Raw genomic sequence first — 18,416 nt, 5'->3', positions numbered from 1 at the left:
TGGATCAAACTATTTGTGACATATTTATTTCTGCTTCCTGGTTGATCTGCTTCATGTTACTACTAATTTGCTGTTAGCCATTCAGGTTCATATCTTCTTTTTTTGTGCGCTGGCCAGTAGAGTGCTATGTTATGTTTAGCTTTTTCAATTAATTATGAAATTTAGTTAATTAAATTAAAACATTCCTTTTTTATATATGTGCTTTAGATGCCTGACAACAACATAGACTTGGTTAATACAAGCATGGAGAAAATGAGAGAGAAGCATAGGAAGAAGAGAGAAAGAGTGGCTGTTTTATTTGTTTATGCTATCATGAGCATGATTGTGCACTGGTATCAACGTAAGACCTAGACATATCGTTGATTCGGATGAAGTGGCTGAGAGAGATGTAGCTAAATGGAAACAAATGCTAAGTGATATGTGGATATCACAAAAGATAACATCATGTCAAGGAACAAGACCTTTGACAAGCACTACACTATCATCAATGGTATGCTGGAATAAAGTGAATTTGGTTGGGATTGGAACAAGAATAAAATATCTTTTGATAGTGATTCTGTATGGGAAGCATATGCGGTGGTAAGTTTCAAAAACCACTGTTTTACTTGCTTAACTTACTTTCTGCACATGTCTGATGATACACACTAATGTGAGTCTATTCCTGCACATGTGAGCCTGCTCCTGCACACTAATGTGAGTGTGTTCGTGCACATGTCCACACTAACTTGCTTACTGCACACTAACTTGTTTGCAATTTTCTTGAACTGTCAAGTCTGTTGAAGTTTTTCTTCCCTGATCTACAGATCCTTTTGCCCCATGTCTTGCTGTCAAGTTAAATTAGTTCTTTGCCAGACAGGCATACAATTGTGCAGTTATATTTTGAGCTCTGTACTAAGTGTGATTTTTGTTGGTTGTAGTAGAATGTTTCTTTTGTTCTTTTCTGAAAGAAAAATATTTCTTTTGTAATTTGTAGAAAAATAAAGAAGCTACTGGGTACAGGCACAAGATTGTCTTATACTGGGACTCAATTAGCTTGGTGTTTGGCAAAGACCATGCTACCGGTAAAGCGGCAAAGACTGCAGCTGAGAGCTCAAAAGACATGAGTAAGGAAGATCTTAGTAACAAAGAGCCCACATCATCGGCAACTTTAGGAAGCTTAAAGAGGCAACAGTCAAGTGACTCTTTTACCTCTATGATGGCTGAAAAAATGGACAAGTTTGCTGAAGCACTCAAGGAGGAAGCACCTAAAGGCCCAACATCAAAAGAAATTCTAAACACACTGGATGAGGTAGAAGGATTGGACGAAGACACTTTGTTGGACCTATTTGATATCCTGACTGCTGATGCACGCAAGTATGAGTCTTTGTTGGCGCTTCTGGTGGAAATAAGGAAGAGGTGGCTACTGAAACAACTCAATAAGTGAAGAAACTAGTTCATCTATAAATTATATTATCAAGTGATGGATAATATCTATTGAACTTGCATTGTCTTGTAATAATATGTGGCTTCAACTATATGAAAGTTTAGATACTATGTCTGTCATGATTGCATTGTCAAGTGATGTGTTGGATGCTTGTAATTGACACCGTGGAGCTTGGAATACTTCATTTAAATGTCTGAATTGTAGCATGTTGTGTGATTTGAATGTCTAACAACAATGGAGACTTCATTTGAATGTCTGACGCCTCCATGTGTTAGAGAGAGAGAGCTATGCTGGTAGCATGTTGTTCCATTTAAATTTCTAATCAACCAAACAATATCTGGAATCTAATTCTAAGAATTAGTTTCTTTGTACATCCAAACAAGAAATTAAAATGAATCTGATTCTATGTAATTTAATTCATATTGAATCCAATTGCTAGAATGAGATTCAGAACAGAAACAAATGGGCCCTCAGAGTTCATGTTTTCACATAAATGCAGTTATCCCGTCCCGCCCCAGAACTCAGCACTCCAAGAACTGCATGAACTGATGAGCCCATGGCTCCTTGAATCATTACAGCTTGTGACCTTAAAAGATGTGCATTTCCAAACTAAAATGGCAATGCTACGAATGTTATTCCTCCTCGGTTTGATGGTATTCCTTTTGATGAGAAATATAGAAACAATGTAGGGAAATTTACTGCCACTGGCCTATATATCATGAAATATCATTTTTAGAGGTGCAAGTATTGCTTAGGAGAGAGGAGAAACACTACGGGAATCAAGATGTTTGCCGAGTGCCCAGGCACTCGGCGAAACCCCAAAAACACTCAGCAAAGTGTTTGCCGAGTGTAACACTCGGAAAAGAGCACATGGTAAAAAATCTCTCGTCAAACAAACTTTGCCGAGTGTTTTTCGTCGGGCACTCGGCAAAGGATGTGCCGAGTGTCAAAAACACTCGACAAACAATTTTTTTAGAAAAACTAAAAAAACATGCCCAGGCCACCGGGGGCAGCTCGAGCTGCTCGCCACCGCCACCGTCTCAACCCTTGCGACACCGCCACCATGCCCAGGCCATCCGCGGCAGTTCCAGCTGCTCGACACCGCCACCACGCCCGGGCCACCAGCTCCGGCTGCTCCGCCGCCGCCGCCACCGCCTGCTCCGCCCACCTTGGAGTACGCCGCCGCTGCTGCATCCCGCCGCCACCCGAGCTGCCTTCCGCCAGGCCCCCTCCCCGCCGCCGCCTGAGCGGCGGATCCGAAGGGGGAAGGCGGCAGCGCCGGATCCAGAGGGGAGGTGGCGGTGCCGGCGGATCCGGCTTGGAGGAGGGGCGACGCGGCGGTGGCGGCTGGATCCGGCCCGGGGGAGGGGTGGCGCGGCGGTGGCGGCCTGATCCGGCTTGGAGGAGGGGCGACGCGGCGGTGGCGGCTGGATCCGGCCCGAAGGAGGGGCGGTGCGGTGGTGGCGGCCGGATCCAGAGAGGTGGCTGGGGCGGCGTCGGGATGAGGGAGGGGAAGAGGAGGGGGCGGTGGAAACGAGGGAGGGTAGGGAGGAGGGAAAGGGAGGGGTCGGCCGCCGGTGGGGAAGAAGAAGGGGAGGGAGGGGAGGGGAGGGCCGGCGGCGGAGGGAGGGGCCGGGGGTGCGGATGGAGGGGAGGGGAGGCCGGGTGCAGGAGGCGGGGGGGGGGGGAGGGCTGGGTGCGGGAGGAGGACGGGTGCAGGAGGGAGAGGAGAGGCGGGTGGGTCATTTTAGGGCGGGTGGGTTTTTTTTCCCTACCGAGTGTTTCTAGTATAGCACTCGGCAAAGCATTGTTTTGCCGAGTGTCAGATGGGGAGCACTCTGCAAAGGTTTTTTTTACCCTTTTTCCCTTCTTTTCTACAACGTTTTCTTCTACATTTTTTTTGATAAACTCAACAATACCTCTTCAAATTCGCTGAACAATATGTATTTGATTATTCTACTCATATTATTTTATTATTTTATGCATTTATAGCTCCAATTCAATTTATATCAATTAAAATTCTATAATTGCACTTAATTCATTAAAATTATCAAATGGTTCCAAAAAAATTACCAAAATTTCACATGAAACAATATATGTTCTATATTGCCTATACAAAATTTTTTGTAGTCAAATCTAAATTCGACCCTCACTTTGACTCCAAATCTTATCGAATCCTTCTCAACGCTACAATTCTTCTTCTAAGATGCTTCAGTTTGTAAACATTGTATGTGATAAAATGAGCGAAACTTTCTCAATTTTTTACCACAACCTCCACGTATGATACCATCACATCATGACAAATCTCATAATTTTCCGACTTCATCATAATTTTGCTTTTTTTACAATTTAAAAATCATTCGGTCACATGTTCGTGATTGTGTTTCCTGAACAAGATGTTTGAATTTTTTTTATTTCATGGGTAAGGCTTCAAACTGGGCTAAATAACATAAATATCATTTTTCTACTCATTTTATTCTATAATTTGAATCACTTGCGGTTCAAATTTGACTTATACCAAAAATTCCCTTCAAATGCAATTAATTAATTAAATATAGCAAACAAATCCAAAAATATACCAAATTTTAATATGAAGTACCACATGTTGTATGTGGGGAGTAGAAAAAATTTCTAGGTGAGAAAAGAAAAAAAACTAATTGTTTTGTTGAGTGTCAAAAAAAACACTCGGCAAAGCCCCTTGTTCGCTGAGTGTTTTTTTTTGACACTCGGCAAAGCCCCTTGTTTGCCGAGTGTTTTTTCTTTTCTGAGTGTTTTAGCTCAGCACTCACCAAAGAGCTTGTTTGCCGAGTGTTCGAAAAAAACACTCGGCAAAGAAAAAATACTCGGCAAATTTGAGGTTTCCCGTAGTGAAAAAGAAAGCAAAAAAAATATGTCTCTATTGGCTCTATGCAGGCGGAGATCACGATGAAGTTTTCAGCGTCATTCTGAGCGCCGTATTTTCCTTTGTTGATCTCTACAAGCGAAGAACAAAGCCACGTTGAGGTCCTATTTGGATCCATGGGTTAAACATTAGTCAGTTTTGGAGTAGAGCAGCTCCACCCAGAGCTGGAGCCATGCCAAACAGGACCTAAGTAACCTCACGACTAAACTTTAGTTCATTAGCCATCCAAACTCAGCTAATAGGGCTAATTTTAGACATAAATGAAAAAAATTTCCAAAATACCCTCCATAAAAACCTTATATCCTTTCTCCTCCCCACCCCACAGGGTAGAATGGATTTTTATCGATAAATGGGCTAAGAATTAACCCTAGCTCCAAATAGAATAGGGCTAATATGAGCCAGTAGATGTCTATACTTTAGCCAGAGCTAAACCATAATTTTAGTCCATCCAAATAGACCCTTTGTAAAGGGACTGTCTACCCATCACCTGGGTGTTACTATGGTCACAATCACCTAGGTGATTTGAAGTTGGATAACACGCTATTTTGAAGAGAAAAAAATTCAGGTGCTGCAAATAGATCTGTCACCTAAAAATTATGACCCTAGGATCCTGATTAGAAAACAAACTGTGCTGAGCATATAGAAAACAAACTGACGCAGAAAAGAGAAGGAAAAATAAAAGGCAAAAGGCAAAATTATAAACTTAAACAAATCTTTACTATAGCGAGTCAGATAAAAAATTATTTTTAACTGTGAGAAACCCCTCAAATGCAATACCAATCAGATTCCAAATAAACAACATGCAAATTTACACAGGTTTAATATTACACAATATACAAATTGAAATTACAGTAAATGTTACTGTAAATTACTTACTAATATAGTGTAAAAGAATTCTAATGTATATGAAAAATGCACTCGCGGGCATGCGGCATGCTCGATGCTCATAGCATGCAGCCGTGCAAGGCCTGGTCGGCAGCAAGAGGCAGCAGCATTTTTGTGACGGGAAAGCACCACAGCTGTAAGATCCGACGGTGCAAAATTCAGGTGATGGGAGCTTGCGAATCACCGGAGCAACGTATAGCTTTTCCCTTAATTAACTGTTGTACCAATGTCATTCTCATTCCCAAATTGCGTATCCGAATCAGACATAACTATCGGCCTATCGCAGTTTGAATTGGAAGATCATGGTCTGAAAATGTCTTTTTCTTGTTTTAGAAAACTGATGATTAAAAATTCACATCGTCGAGAATGTCAAAACTGGACATACCTGGAAGAATGAATGGAGTTTTAACTATAAAGAGGAAATAAACTAACCATTTGAAATGTAGAAATTATTTTTCTCTGAGATAAAATGGTCTGTTCATTGCCAAGAATTAATTTGTCCGAAAAATTCAGGTTCTACTAAACAGATAATAATCTACTATTCAGTTTCTTTGTTTTGACAAAAAATATGTGCCATATTTCCCATGATTATTGACATCTAACATGAAAAAGTGAACATCAAGGCATCAGCTTCGAACACATAAAGAGAACAAGAAACTTCAGAAAAAGTTTGTGTCTATTATGGATTTTATAAATTAAGAAAACATGGAATAAAATCTGCTCATTCATTTATGCAAATAAATCTTGAAAAATAGATTGACCACAAAATTATGCAAACAAATCATTAAAATGTAATAAGTATGTCACTTAAGAGAAAAATATTTGGATATTTGAATCAAACTTTTGCAATACATAAGGGCTGGAAAGCACACTTTTTCTTTAGAAAACCATCTAGCAAACATGGGGTTTTAGTATATTTTTCAACCTTTAGAAGGAAAACGTTATAATTCAGTGTTGGTAGAGGATGGCCCACTTGGCCACAAGGGGTGAAAGTGGGCAATGCTACAGGTGGAGCAAGGACGGCTGCATTGACCGACCCGTGACACTTCACCGGATTAGGCCATCGTCCCATTGAACCATCTCTTCGAATATGCAACATGTCAGGAAACCATGGGTCTTCTCCATGTGTCCGAACAATACTAATTAAGCAACGAGAAAACTTGGCACTAGTTCTTAAAGCATGAATATCAACAAATGGCAAGCAGACGCTGACCGTGCAATCAGAAAAGGACCGCAAATAGGTGACAAGCTGATAAACTCTGCTCTCTCGGAGAGGAAAGCAAATGTACCTCTTGGAGCGCCATATCGTAGCTACTTATTGTGAGCACTCGGCAAGTTTGACAGTAGGGCATCTCTTTGTTGGAAATCTATATCATCCATACCACACTCCGGACTGTGCCATCCCGACTGAAGTAGTTCATTCCAACTCCAGCAAACTGCCACTATGCCGGAAGGAGTCGGGCAGGATGAACTACACCGAGTCCTCAGCAGCATTTGTCCGCCGATCTGACATGATTCACTTGCATCCACAATCATCCAAAATTAAATCAATCCTTTTTTTGAGGTACCAAATTAAATCAACTAAGTGCGAAAGGAAAGCATAAGTAACTTTTATCACTTATTAATCAGACTACCTGCCATCCGAGCAGAAAACAGAAAAAGGAAGAAAAAAGGCATATACCAGATCACCTTTAACCGATATCATAAGGAGAAAACAAAAACAACCATCCATTCTCCGAACCACAAACTACATAAGAGACTGAACCACCTGAATGCCAAAAGAAGCCATGGCATGGGATTTACAGAATTGATGCACAATTGACTTCTCATCTGTCTTTCCTCAGTTTTGCACACCAGCCTTGGCGGCTTCATATACCCCTTTTTATCTACAGCCCAATCCTGTACAATGCCGGACGACTCTGCAAGGACCTGCAAACATCACGGATCCAAGTATCATCCAAACTTCGCGGGATTAGCAAGTACTTGAATCAACTGAATACAAGACAACCTGCGCTTACCCTTCATGTAAGCTCCTACACCGAAGGTTGGCAAGGCAAGGTTGGAGAGACAAGAACAGCCTCGTCACCTGTAAATTTGGCCGATGCAACCTCCAAAGCCACTCTAAAACAAACCAATGAGACCACCATGACTATGCTTGAGCCACTCTAATGGCTTGTCAGTCCTTACATAAACAAGGTTCCTAATAATGGCTTACGGCATGAAACATGTGTCAGTGAAGTTATGATCTTCTACTTCTCATTTTTGTTGATTTCTTTTGTATTTCTTAGCCCTCTCATGAATTAATTGAACATGTCTTACAGCAAAACATATACAGATTAGAAGAACATAACACATCCAGCAATGAGAATACTTCATTATATAATAGAAATATGGTAGTTCTAATATTCATATGATCTTCTACTTCTCATTTTTGTTTATTTCTTTTGTATTTCTTAGCCCTCTCATGAATTAATTGAACAAGTCTTACAACAAAATATATACAAATTAGAAGAACATATAGAATACTTCATTATATAATAGTAAATATGGTAGTTCTAATGTTCATATAGACATTGTTGATATATGAACGACAGACATGATGAGAAACCACAATATAATTAACGGACTGTATACACATATTAGGAACACGTCGATACTAATTCATTGCATTATGCATCACAATGAATTGTCGATAGCCCTATAAAGAATAGTACCAACAACAGTCAACATGCATATGTCTTTAACAAGCTAGGTATCCATCTTAGGACAATAAACCATACATAACAACTAGTTACTGCATACTACACGTTATCTATGTCCATCCACTGCTCAGGGAGAATATCTCCTTGCTGATCGCAAGTGCAGGCCATCTGGCTTCCAGCCCCCTCCAGTGCTAAAGCTGCAGAAGAACTAGGCCCCATTTGCTGGCCAGTCCATGTAGTTGCCTGGCTACTGCTTGCCTGATCAGCACTGTACATGAAGGGTGGCCAAACCTGTGCAAGGTTGTTCATGGTGGAAACCTAGCTGCCGGACCCATAGTAGTTTGGGTTATATGCACCACCAGCAAAGGCGAGCGCCTCCCAGTTGGAAGAGATGTTCTGCGCCCAAGGTTCAGCATCATAGAGGCTGACATCATTAATACTGTACTTCTGCGCATGGCTGGAGACCTTCACCGGTGTATTGGTGGTGACGAAATCCCTTGAGATGTCCTTCCATTTACCGCGACCATACTCGCACATGCCTAAAAGGAACTGCCTGCAGTGAGAAATACTAGTGAGTTTAGGATGAATAATTCAGATCTTCCCATCATAATCTCAAGATCAGTAAACAAAAATATCAGATCTGGGCACCTGATATGAATCAATACCTCACACCACATGCTTAATAAGTTTTTTCTAATCCACAAAAATATGAGTAATAATTTTCCAAAATAGTTGAAAATAATGAGTATGCATGAGGATCAACTTAATTATATTTAAATATATATATTAACATGTAATCCTCTTTGATCGAAAAACTAACCTTATTCCGCCCCTCTTTTCTGAGGAATGATTGCTTTCCTAGTAGACACCTCATCCACCATCTGCATGGTCTCCGGTATCTTATCTGTCATATGGGCAAACGACAAATCCATGTTGTCTATACTTGTATCCTCCACCGGAATCCCAGAGTTTTCATTCACCGAGTTGTCGATTGCCACCACAGAATGGTTTCCACTCTGTGTTAGACTCATCATCTCCACCACAAGCTCAACATAGAATTCAATTACCTGATGCTGCTCCTTCCAGGGGAACAAGCTTGGATGTCATTCACAATGTCATTGTGTTTTATGTTCGGGCCATCAACAAAGTTGTTGTTGGGATTGTGACTAGCAATGAGTGATTTCACCATCTCGATCTTGGAGGCACTCCACTCACCATTGAACTTGGGATCCATGTGTTTTGGTGGTTGCGTACATCATGCATAATTAATTTGGTAGTAAGAACTACGAATAGAGCTGTTGGAATGGGGACAATAGCAACCATAAGGTCTTGTATTTGTAGGCCTGTTGAGAATCTATTCAGACAATGATTTCTTAATGATAAGGTAAAGATATCAAATCATGCATATCCATATCTCAAAGATACAATGTAGTTCTAGCACATCTCTCCAAGTCACACGTACGTGTGATAACACACCTCTGACAATTGTAGACACCTAGGCATGCCCAAAGACTGCTCTCTCGCAGGCCACAATAGACCTGTACAGGTACAAAGTATAATTACATACATTCATACACGCAAGACTCAGTACAAACAGACGAACACCGGTGCAGCCTAGGGACATGTGGACAGATATTTATAGGGTCAAATGTGTGGATTCATACCAGCCACCATTCTCAAGCAGATAGGATTGCAAGACCAACATCTGATTTGACTAGTTAACTCCAAGTGGTGAAGATTCACGACTAAAATACTTGGCCACATCATATATAACTCTTTGTAATAAATTTATTATAGTTTATTTGTTGATGCTACATAAATGATAGTGAACTATTCATATCCCATATGCAAATCTTTTCTTGTGATATGGTTCTTAATATTTTGTCCTATTTATGTTGCTTGAGAGTGAAGTTAACTTTGAACAATATGGGTGGTCAGAACTATATATACTATGGACCATGTATTACTGCTTGATGGGTTTTTGTGTTTTTATTTCTTTTCTTGAGAGGTTGTTCTAGGTAACACAAGAAACAACGGCACAAATCGGTCAGTTCTCTTGTATATAGGATAGTAGGAAACCATGTTTTGGTTGGCTACCAACAATAGACTCTATCCTTGGTAATGAAGTGTCATGTTGCACAGCTTAATAATCACATGATATATCCCTTTTTCTAACCAAATGTTTGTGTGTTACTACTACATAAATGATCCCACCAGCGGAGCTACCTAGGGGCCAAAGTGGACCACGGCCTCCCTTGTCAAAATAATTTTTCACGCTTCTACATGAAAGCTGGAGGCCCACAATGTGATGGCCTAGTAAACTGTGAGGCATCGTGCATTTCTTTTGAAATGAGTTTCGCTACAGCAGTCACCCTACGGCTGGCCACCAGCGCGTGTGGCCATATGCGTCGCTGGCTCGCCGCTTCGAGGGCCTCCGCTGCACCGTGCTGGCTTCGCGCTCTAAGCCTGCCAAACCTCCCAATCGAATCCACATTTCCTAGTGTAGGCAGATTGTTATTAGCTTCTTTCATAATTTTGTTCCTTGCTTCTAGATCTCATGAGCAAGATGCATCGTTAGCCATATTAGAAAGCAACTTCCAGCTCTTGCATACTTGAAGTTAGGTCCTGCAACTCAAACTGAAGAATGTAAGGCTTCTAGACCGAGCATCAGTGCCATTTTCAATTCAATTAGTTTTTCCTTCTTGGTTTGAGTGTTCAGAGAGCAGCCACCGTGCATATTGTCTTCTTTGTGATTTTGATGTCTTCACAAATCAAAGGACAAGGTTTTGAGTGATTGAATAAAGTTCTCTGTTATATAGCACTCAATAATATTTTTCTGATGTACTTGAGAGTGAATGTCAGCTTTTGACAATGGGTAGTTAGAGGTTTATATTTTTATGGTGTAAATATAATTCTTGATAGAAGGTTTTGGTATTCTTGTTTCTCAAGAGTTCACCTAGGTGATCGGTGAAGCGACATGAAGTGTGTTTTTTCATGAGATATTCTATTTGCGTGCATGCAACTTTATTTTTGAGCAATGTACCACATAAATGCTACCATAACAACTATCAGGGTTAGCAAAAAAATTAGTTTCCATGAATCTTATGTTTTGTCATAGACTCATGCGAGCTAGCCACAGCCCACCCATCTCTCTTTTCAATGTTTGTAGATGCTTAGGGTTATTTTACATCTTTGAAAGAGAAACACAGTTAACATGTGTTGTATCTTCACTATTTGCAAATATATTATTTGTACATTCCAAGGAAGGTAATTAAAGCGCTTTTAACTAGTATCAGTAAGGTTGAAATATAACATTCATACAATCAATAGTCTCTTAACGATAGCATGCGCGCGCGCGTGTGTATATAGATATATCTTAACTATTAAAATTCAAGCGCACCAAGTGTTAGTGTTCTTACTACACACAGAAAAAGGTACTCATGATTCAACTGCTTAAATGCATTGAACCTATAGTTATCATTTAAGAGTTCCAGTTTTCACATAAATGATCATACCTATAATATTACCTTTCCTATTTTGTTTATTTAGAACACCATACACTTTACCGTTGACAGGAAGATGATGTGCACGTGCAGCATGCTACCATTGATACGAAGACAGAATAAACCTTTTGTGTAGCATGTAGAAACATCTACACATAGCTTGCTATTTTGGGAAACAATTAGTTAACATGTAGCACCCCCAAGGGGCCACACGAATTATTAATATATACATTATACCAGTGACGACAAAAATGAGGGAAACAACACTACCATCTTTTTGTCATTCAACAAAATAAAAACATAGCCATGTCATACTACATTATATTTGTTGCCTTTTGAGTGTGTAAGCATCAGAAATACATGACGTTGGTGAAGACAAAATGTATGACATATTTCCTCGAATTGAACATCATGACAGCTGCTGCATTTTAAAAGTAAATGGTGGGGGAGGCTAGAGGCCGCCCGACCGTACCTTTACATGTCAGCAATGGAGGAGCTACATACATGCCAAGGTGCACAGTTTCCTCGCTGCCATTTTGCATTTCCATGTGGATGTAGTTATTAAGCTAACGATTCGTAGTGCTTCCTAAGATAAAAACTTCGCCTAATTCACTTGCTATTTAGAAATGCACCCTACTCCTATAGGTTGCACTTAGGCTCCATGGGTGCACATCTGTTTGCGGCATCATACTCTGCGCATTGCTTCCCTCTCTCAGGCTATCTTGGTTTCTTCATTTTATTCCACTCCAAAGGACAGCGAGATCCGTCCTGCCAAGAACCCTGCACCCTAAGAACTGCAAGGACTGATGAGCCCATGGCTCCTTGAGTCGCTACAGATTGTGACCTTAAAAAGACGTGTGTTTCCAATAACTAAAATGGTTGTGCTATGAAATATTATTCCTCACTGGTTTGGTAATATTCCTTTTGATGAGAAATATATAAAAAAACAATGTGGGGAAATTTCCTGCCACTGGCCTATCATCAAAGATCATTTTTAGAGGTGCAGTATTGCTCAGGAGGGAGGAGAAAACGAAGCCAAGAAAATATGTCTATGCAGGCAGAGATCATGGTGAAGTTTTCAACTTAATTCTGAGCACCATATTTTCCTTCGTTGATCTCTACAAGCAAAGAACAAAGCCAAATTGAGGTAGATGAGAAACATTCCATGCATATAATATTCTATCTACTTGGTGGGCATTTGAGAAGGGTATTTAGGTTGGATCCATGGGGTAAACATTAGTCAGCTAAAAATTAGTCGTAGCTGATCCAAACAGGGGTCTGGTGGTGGACTAAAATTAAAATTAACCAACCCCACAACTAAACTTTGGTTCATTAGACCTTCAATCTCAGCTAATCGGGCTAATTTTAGAAATGAACGGAAGAAATCCAAAATACCCTCCACCTAAAACCCTATCCTTTATTCTCCAACACCCCATAGGGTAGAACAAATTTTTATCAATAAATGGGCTAAAAATTAACCCTGACTCCAAATAAGATAGGGCTAATTTTGTCAGGCTAAAGTTTAGATGTCTAAACTCTAAACTTTAGCCAGAGCTAAACTTTAATTTTAGTCCATCCAAACAGAGCCATATATGTGTATGAGATTAGCAACGGAGCTGGAGTATTTTAGTATTTTCTTTTCATGGGTGGTCATGTTCCTGCTGGTTTTTTGTTCGTCAGCTGGTTGGTATTAGCCTGGTCACGTATTCATGTTGAACTGAGACTAAAGTCCAGGTGCCTACATGCACTGGGCAGTGTCCCCTATAAACAACAGACTTGATTTTAACTCTACTTTTTGTTCGTGAAGGCCTCAAGGGTTCCTCCGCTGAACTATGAGAGGGCGACCTCCTCTCTTCTATCTACTTCCAATTAATCCATCCTGGATTTTGGTTGGTGTGTTATCACATGGGTGCATGCTGAGAATTTCCTAAGTTTTCCCCATCCTTCTGATCGAGCCCTCTCCATTAGGGTACCGGTGGAAGGTCCATTGCGATTACTAAGCCAATCCTTTATCTTATTACTGCTTGTGTGTGATTTATCAAATGAGGTTATCTTGCCCTCGCAAGTTATACTGCTATCAGTTCGGCCTAGTCTGTGGTCAAAAGAAAAATGTCGGCCTAGTCATTGTTTGATTTTGATTCTGTGGTGATCAAATTACTGCTATAGTGTTCCTTGCCCTGTGATTAATTGGTTCGGAAGATACTTTAAACTCAGTTTTATTAGCAGTGAGGACTCAGCTGCTGTTTGGATTTTTGCTGTCGGTTAATAGCTTCTGCCAGAGAGATGATCTAGTACTGTTGCAGTGATATATTGTAAATTGATAATTGTTACCAAAAATCATTCCACCGCCACAAGGTTATCAGATTTACAGAGGGTGAGCTGCGGCGAAGCACTAGAGGAGAAAGAAACACCCCGGGCCAATTGGCTCAGGGGTGCTTAGGCCTATCATCCTAGGACCCCCATTAGTCATCCCCTTTGGCCTGGTTAATCTCCAAAATTTTCTACACCTCATATGCATCAACATGTGTAAGATTATGGGGTAAAGTCTCTGTTCGTTCATGGGATTGAAAGGTAATCTTGATATGTAATCGCTGCACTAGTTTACATGAGCCAATTTGTTATCGTACTATGTTGATGACAGTTATACGTGCTTTGCCAGCATTATCCTTTGGTTTGCCGTAATTATCTTGTTGCATGTCTTAAATATCAGTATAGAGTGTTTCTTGCAAGATCGCCGATAACCGTTGTGTAGTGATAGTATATGGGAGGGAAAAGGGTCGAGCACAAGCACATCTATATCATGATGAAGCTGTATTAGATTCATTTAGATAGCATGTACAATTAATCTCATGTACCATGGACAAGCATTCCATCTATCTTGTTTACAACCCATCATTATCTTGCATTGATCTTAATCGTTAGCTCTTCATACAATTCTCTATATCCATATCCAGCTTTCTAGTTATCTTAATTAGTGATTAGTTAAGGGACACATTCCGTTCCATGAATTGATAAACCTTAGGAGAATACTCTAAGAGAAAAGGTACAATTGATCCATACCCGTGCGATTCACGAATTGGCATTCCACCCCCAACCCAATCGTCCAGATCTGATCTTCAAAGAGAGGGATCCTAGTGAATAAAGAATGAGAGAGATGGGCTGGAGAGAGGGGGAGCGACTTGAATCGGTAGCAACTTGAGTAATTAGGTGTTGGGGCACATATGTCCCGCCTTGATCTTACTTCTAATTTTAATTTCATGAAGTTCTTATTATATTGGAATTGGCCTATAGTTCTATCTAAATATGTGAGCTCATTGTAAGTATCCTAGTGGTTCTTGTAATCTGATTCATAATTCCATGCTTTATTTATTCATCTTTTCTAGTGAGCTCATTGAGCAATTGAAGTATTTATAGTTTGTCCAAATCTCACATCCAAAAAGTCAGTATTTAATATTTCTAGCCACTATGAATAAAGTTCAGCATCGTATCATGTGTGTGCTTAGGGTGTGTTTGGTAGCGCTCTATATCGGCTCCGCTCCTCGCTCCATGCTGCTCCCGCTCCCGACCGCTCTTTCTCCTAAAAAATGTCGTTTGGTGGCGCTCCAGCTGCAGAAGATGACAACACTCATCCAAGGCTGGTGGCGGTCACGAATCAAGCTGCAGCACCGCAAATCGAACTCTAGCAGCATGAATCAAGATCGATCGGTCGTGAATTGACCTCTGGTGACCCAATCAAGCTCCAGCGATCACTAATCGATGTCCAGCTGAGCACCACTGCATCCGCGAATCAACCTCCAGTCGAGCTTCAGCAGTTGCGAATCTCACGAATCGGCCTTCATCCAAGCTCCGGTGGGTGGGGGGCAAAGAGCGCCAAATGGTGGGTGTGGCCGTGCAGCCGACGGGCGAGTGGGTAGAGAAGTGCACAGGCGGGCGATTGGGGGAGAGCGTCAGCAAGCGGGTGCCCAGAGATGTGCAGCCGATTGGCGAGAGGGCGAGCGAGTCAGCAGGAACGTTCGACTGACGAGCAGACAGTGGGGAAGAGTGGACGTGCGGTGGGCGAGCAAGCGAGCCGGGATGAGACAGGAAGAAGTGAGAGGGAATCATGGGGTGCATGTATTTTTAACTCTTCGCTCGATATGGAATCGAAGGAATCGCTCTCGCTCAATTCTGGTGAGAATCTGGCGATGAAGTGGCCATTTGGTAGCACTCCACTGATTCTCGCGTGGAGCAGAGCGGTCTACCAAACCGATTCTCGTGCGGAGCAGAGCAGTCTACCAAACGCACCCTTACGTAATTATCACCTAGTTATTATTAATACATCATATATGTGTCCCATTACAAAAAAAAAGGTCCGATACAATCTGAAAAATTATGAATTACATACAGCAACAACACGTCAACTGAGAGAATGTCTCTTACTTTGACAGAGGTGTGTAACGTACTCTGTATCGGATAAACACCTACGTTCACCATCACTTGTAGCGCTTCAATAACTCCACAAGCTCGTCGACGTACTGCTCCTGCCTCACCCTGTCCCCGACAACCTCCCGCAGCCCCCTGGCCTTGCGCGCCATCTCCACGCCCTCCTCCTCCCCCATCATCACCCGCCGCACCGCCGCCGCCACGTCCTCCCCTCGGAACGACCCGTCGGCGTCGTCCCTCGGCACCTCGACGCCGGCGCCGCGCGCCGTCAGGGCCCGCGCGATGAGGCCCTGGTCAGCGACGAACGGCAGCATCACCAACGGGTGCCCGAACCGGAACAAGCTCTCCACCGTGGAACCCCAGCCGCAGTGCGTCAGGAACGCGCCCACGGCAGCGTGCGCCAGCACGCGCACCTGCGGCACCCACCCCGTGCAAACCACCCCGCGCCCGGCCACGCGCCGCTCGAACCCGTCGGGGAGCAGCGCAGCGGCGGAGTGGCCGCCGCTCGCCGGCGGCGCCCGGAGCGCCCAGAGAAAGCGCGCGCCGGAGAGCTCCAGCCCGCGCGCGAGCTCCCGGACGTGGCCTGCCGTCACGGGCGCCTCGCTCCCGAGCGCCACGTAGACGAGGGACCTCCGCGGCTGCTCGTCCAGCCACCGCAGCATGGCAGCCGGTGCGTCGTCGCCACCGTCCGCGATGTCGTCACCGGGCAGGAGGAGGCCGGCGGGGACGACGGGCTTGGCGAAGAGGTCGTTCAGGAGCGGGAACAGCCGCGGCTCGGCCTCGGGGCAGCTGCGGTGGACGACGAGGCGGCAGGACGGGTGGTGCAGCTGCCAGAGGCGGTCCACGTCGGAGACGCCCGAGGCGTTCGGACGGAACGCGGCGGCGATGGCCTCGGCCTCGTGGCGGCGGTACGAGAGCGTCGACGGAAACGGGACCCATGGCGGTGGCGCCATTCCGTCGTCCGGCGAGGGCGCGCCTCGTTCGCGTGCTTCGTGCCGACGTACGCCAGCAGGGCCGCCGGCAGGATGAGGAACATGGCGCACGCGATCTAGCTTGCAGCAAATTAAACAAAAACTTCAAATTAACAAAAGAATTACTTTTTGACGAGTATGATCAGTTGCTGAAGCTACGGTCGCATGCCACGTCACCTTTTGCTCCTCGGCGATCGGCAAGACCCAGTTCTGCGCGAAGTCCAGTATGATCCAGCCGGGCTTCCTCTCAAACCCGTCAGCGGCGGCCTCGCCGTTGCCGCTGCTGCGGCTGGCACAGCAGCCCTCCCCGACAAGGGCGGCGAACGGGGCGGCGAGGCCGTCGAACGCCGTCTTGAGGAACTCGACCTTCTCCGGCGTGACGTCGGCGGTCGACTCGGCGCCGTCCGGCAGCCCCTCGACCGCCGGCAGGTCCAGCGTGGCGACGCGAAGGCGCGGAGATAGCTCCGGCGGGATTGCGGCCAGCCTGGCGGCGTTCCTCGGCGTGGACACGAAGGTGACGGCGTGGCCGCGGCGCGCCAGCCGTTTGGAGAGCTCCAGGAACGGGATCATGTGGCCGAAAGCCAGCCACGGGAACACCACGACGTGGAGAGGCTGAGACGAAGCATCTCGGGTTCCTGCCATGGCTGGATCCTTGAGAGCTATGGATAGTGTCTGCAGATAATAATGGAAGCAAGGCTAGACGACGACATGGATATAAAGGAAGGAGCTCGTCACAACATCTGATTTTGGGTTCAAAATAATGGAGGGCGTGGTTCGCGCATCCTAATAGTTTAAGCAGGTTTAAATCAGCCCATCACTATATGATTACCTTTTAACAATTAATACGTGCAAGTTAATAAGTCCACATCGGCGAAATATCATCACATGAGTTAGGATTTGTTTGTCAACGTGATGGTGAAAGAATAATGAAAAAAATCTATTTTTTAATCTTGATCTCTGATCTCGGTTTGATTTTCAATCATAAATTATAGAGTAGGAGGATACATTGAGCGGCCAACTTGAACTGTTGTACCAATGTCATTCTCATTCCAAAAGTCCATATCCGAATCAGACATAACTATCGGCCTATCGCGGTTTGAATTGGAAGACCATGGTCGAAAATGTCCTTTTCTTGTTTAAAAATCTGATGACTAAAAAAACACATCGTTGAGACTGTCAAAACTGGGCAACCTGGATGGATTAGAACTAGAAAGTGAGAAAAGAAACTAACCATTTGAAATGTAGAGATTATTTTCCTCTGAGATAAAATGGTTTGTTCATTGCCAAGAATTAATTTTCCTCTGAGTACTTCAGTGTGCTCCGTTCTTGGATGCGGCTTCACCCGAAATATGTTGTGGAACAAGGGGCTAAATCCCCAAGAAAGCCTCGCACAAATGCACAAAGATAGGGATGTGGAGGATGCCATTTGGGTTGAGGTGGACTAATTGAAGCTTGTAGTAATCCAGAAGACCCCAAAGAAAATCAGATGAGGGGACAGCAAAACCCCGCTCAACAAAGTGCGAAAAAGTTACCATCTTATCGGGGTGCGTCTCAAATGGCCACACATTACCGTAGGCACACCGCCAGCCTACGATTGCTTGGTCCTTT

The 18,416-nt window shown here is 43.5% G+C and overlaps 1 protein-coding gene and 2 pseudogenes across 1 annotated transcript; 1 reads left to right on the top strand and 2 right to left on the bottom strand.

Moving 5' to 3' along the window:
* Positions 1-243: 243 nt before the first annotated feature.
* Positions 244-1,423, top strand: LOC117844081 (uncharacterized; annotated as a pseudogene).
* A 6,807-nt stretch (positions 1,424-8,230) lies between these two features.
* On the bottom strand, positions 8,231-9,146 carry LOC117844080 (uncharacterized). The gene is made up of 2 exons (XM_034724855.1): positions 8,980-9,146; positions 8,231-8,465 (listed from the first exon to the last, which is right to left on the bottom strand). Exons 1-2 carry the CDS (start codon positions 9,144-9,146, stop codon positions 8,231-8,233), a joined length of 402 nt encoding a protein of 133 aa, XP_034580746.1.
* A 6,555-nt stretch (positions 9,147-15,701) lies between these two features.
* Positions 15,702-17,547, bottom strand: LOC117845569 (UDP-glycosyltransferase 91C1-like; annotated as a pseudogene).
* Between the last annotated feature and the right edge of the window lie 869 nt (positions 17,548-18,416).

Source organism: Setaria viridis, chromosome 2, assembly GCF_005286985.2.
Source record: "Setaria viridis chromosome 2, Setaria_viridis_v4.0, whole genome shotgun sequence".
Taxonomy (NCBI): Eukaryota; Viridiplantae; Streptophyta; class Magnoliopsida; order Poales; family Poaceae; genus Setaria; species Setaria viridis.
This window is presented reverse-complemented; position numbering and strand designations above follow the sequence as displayed.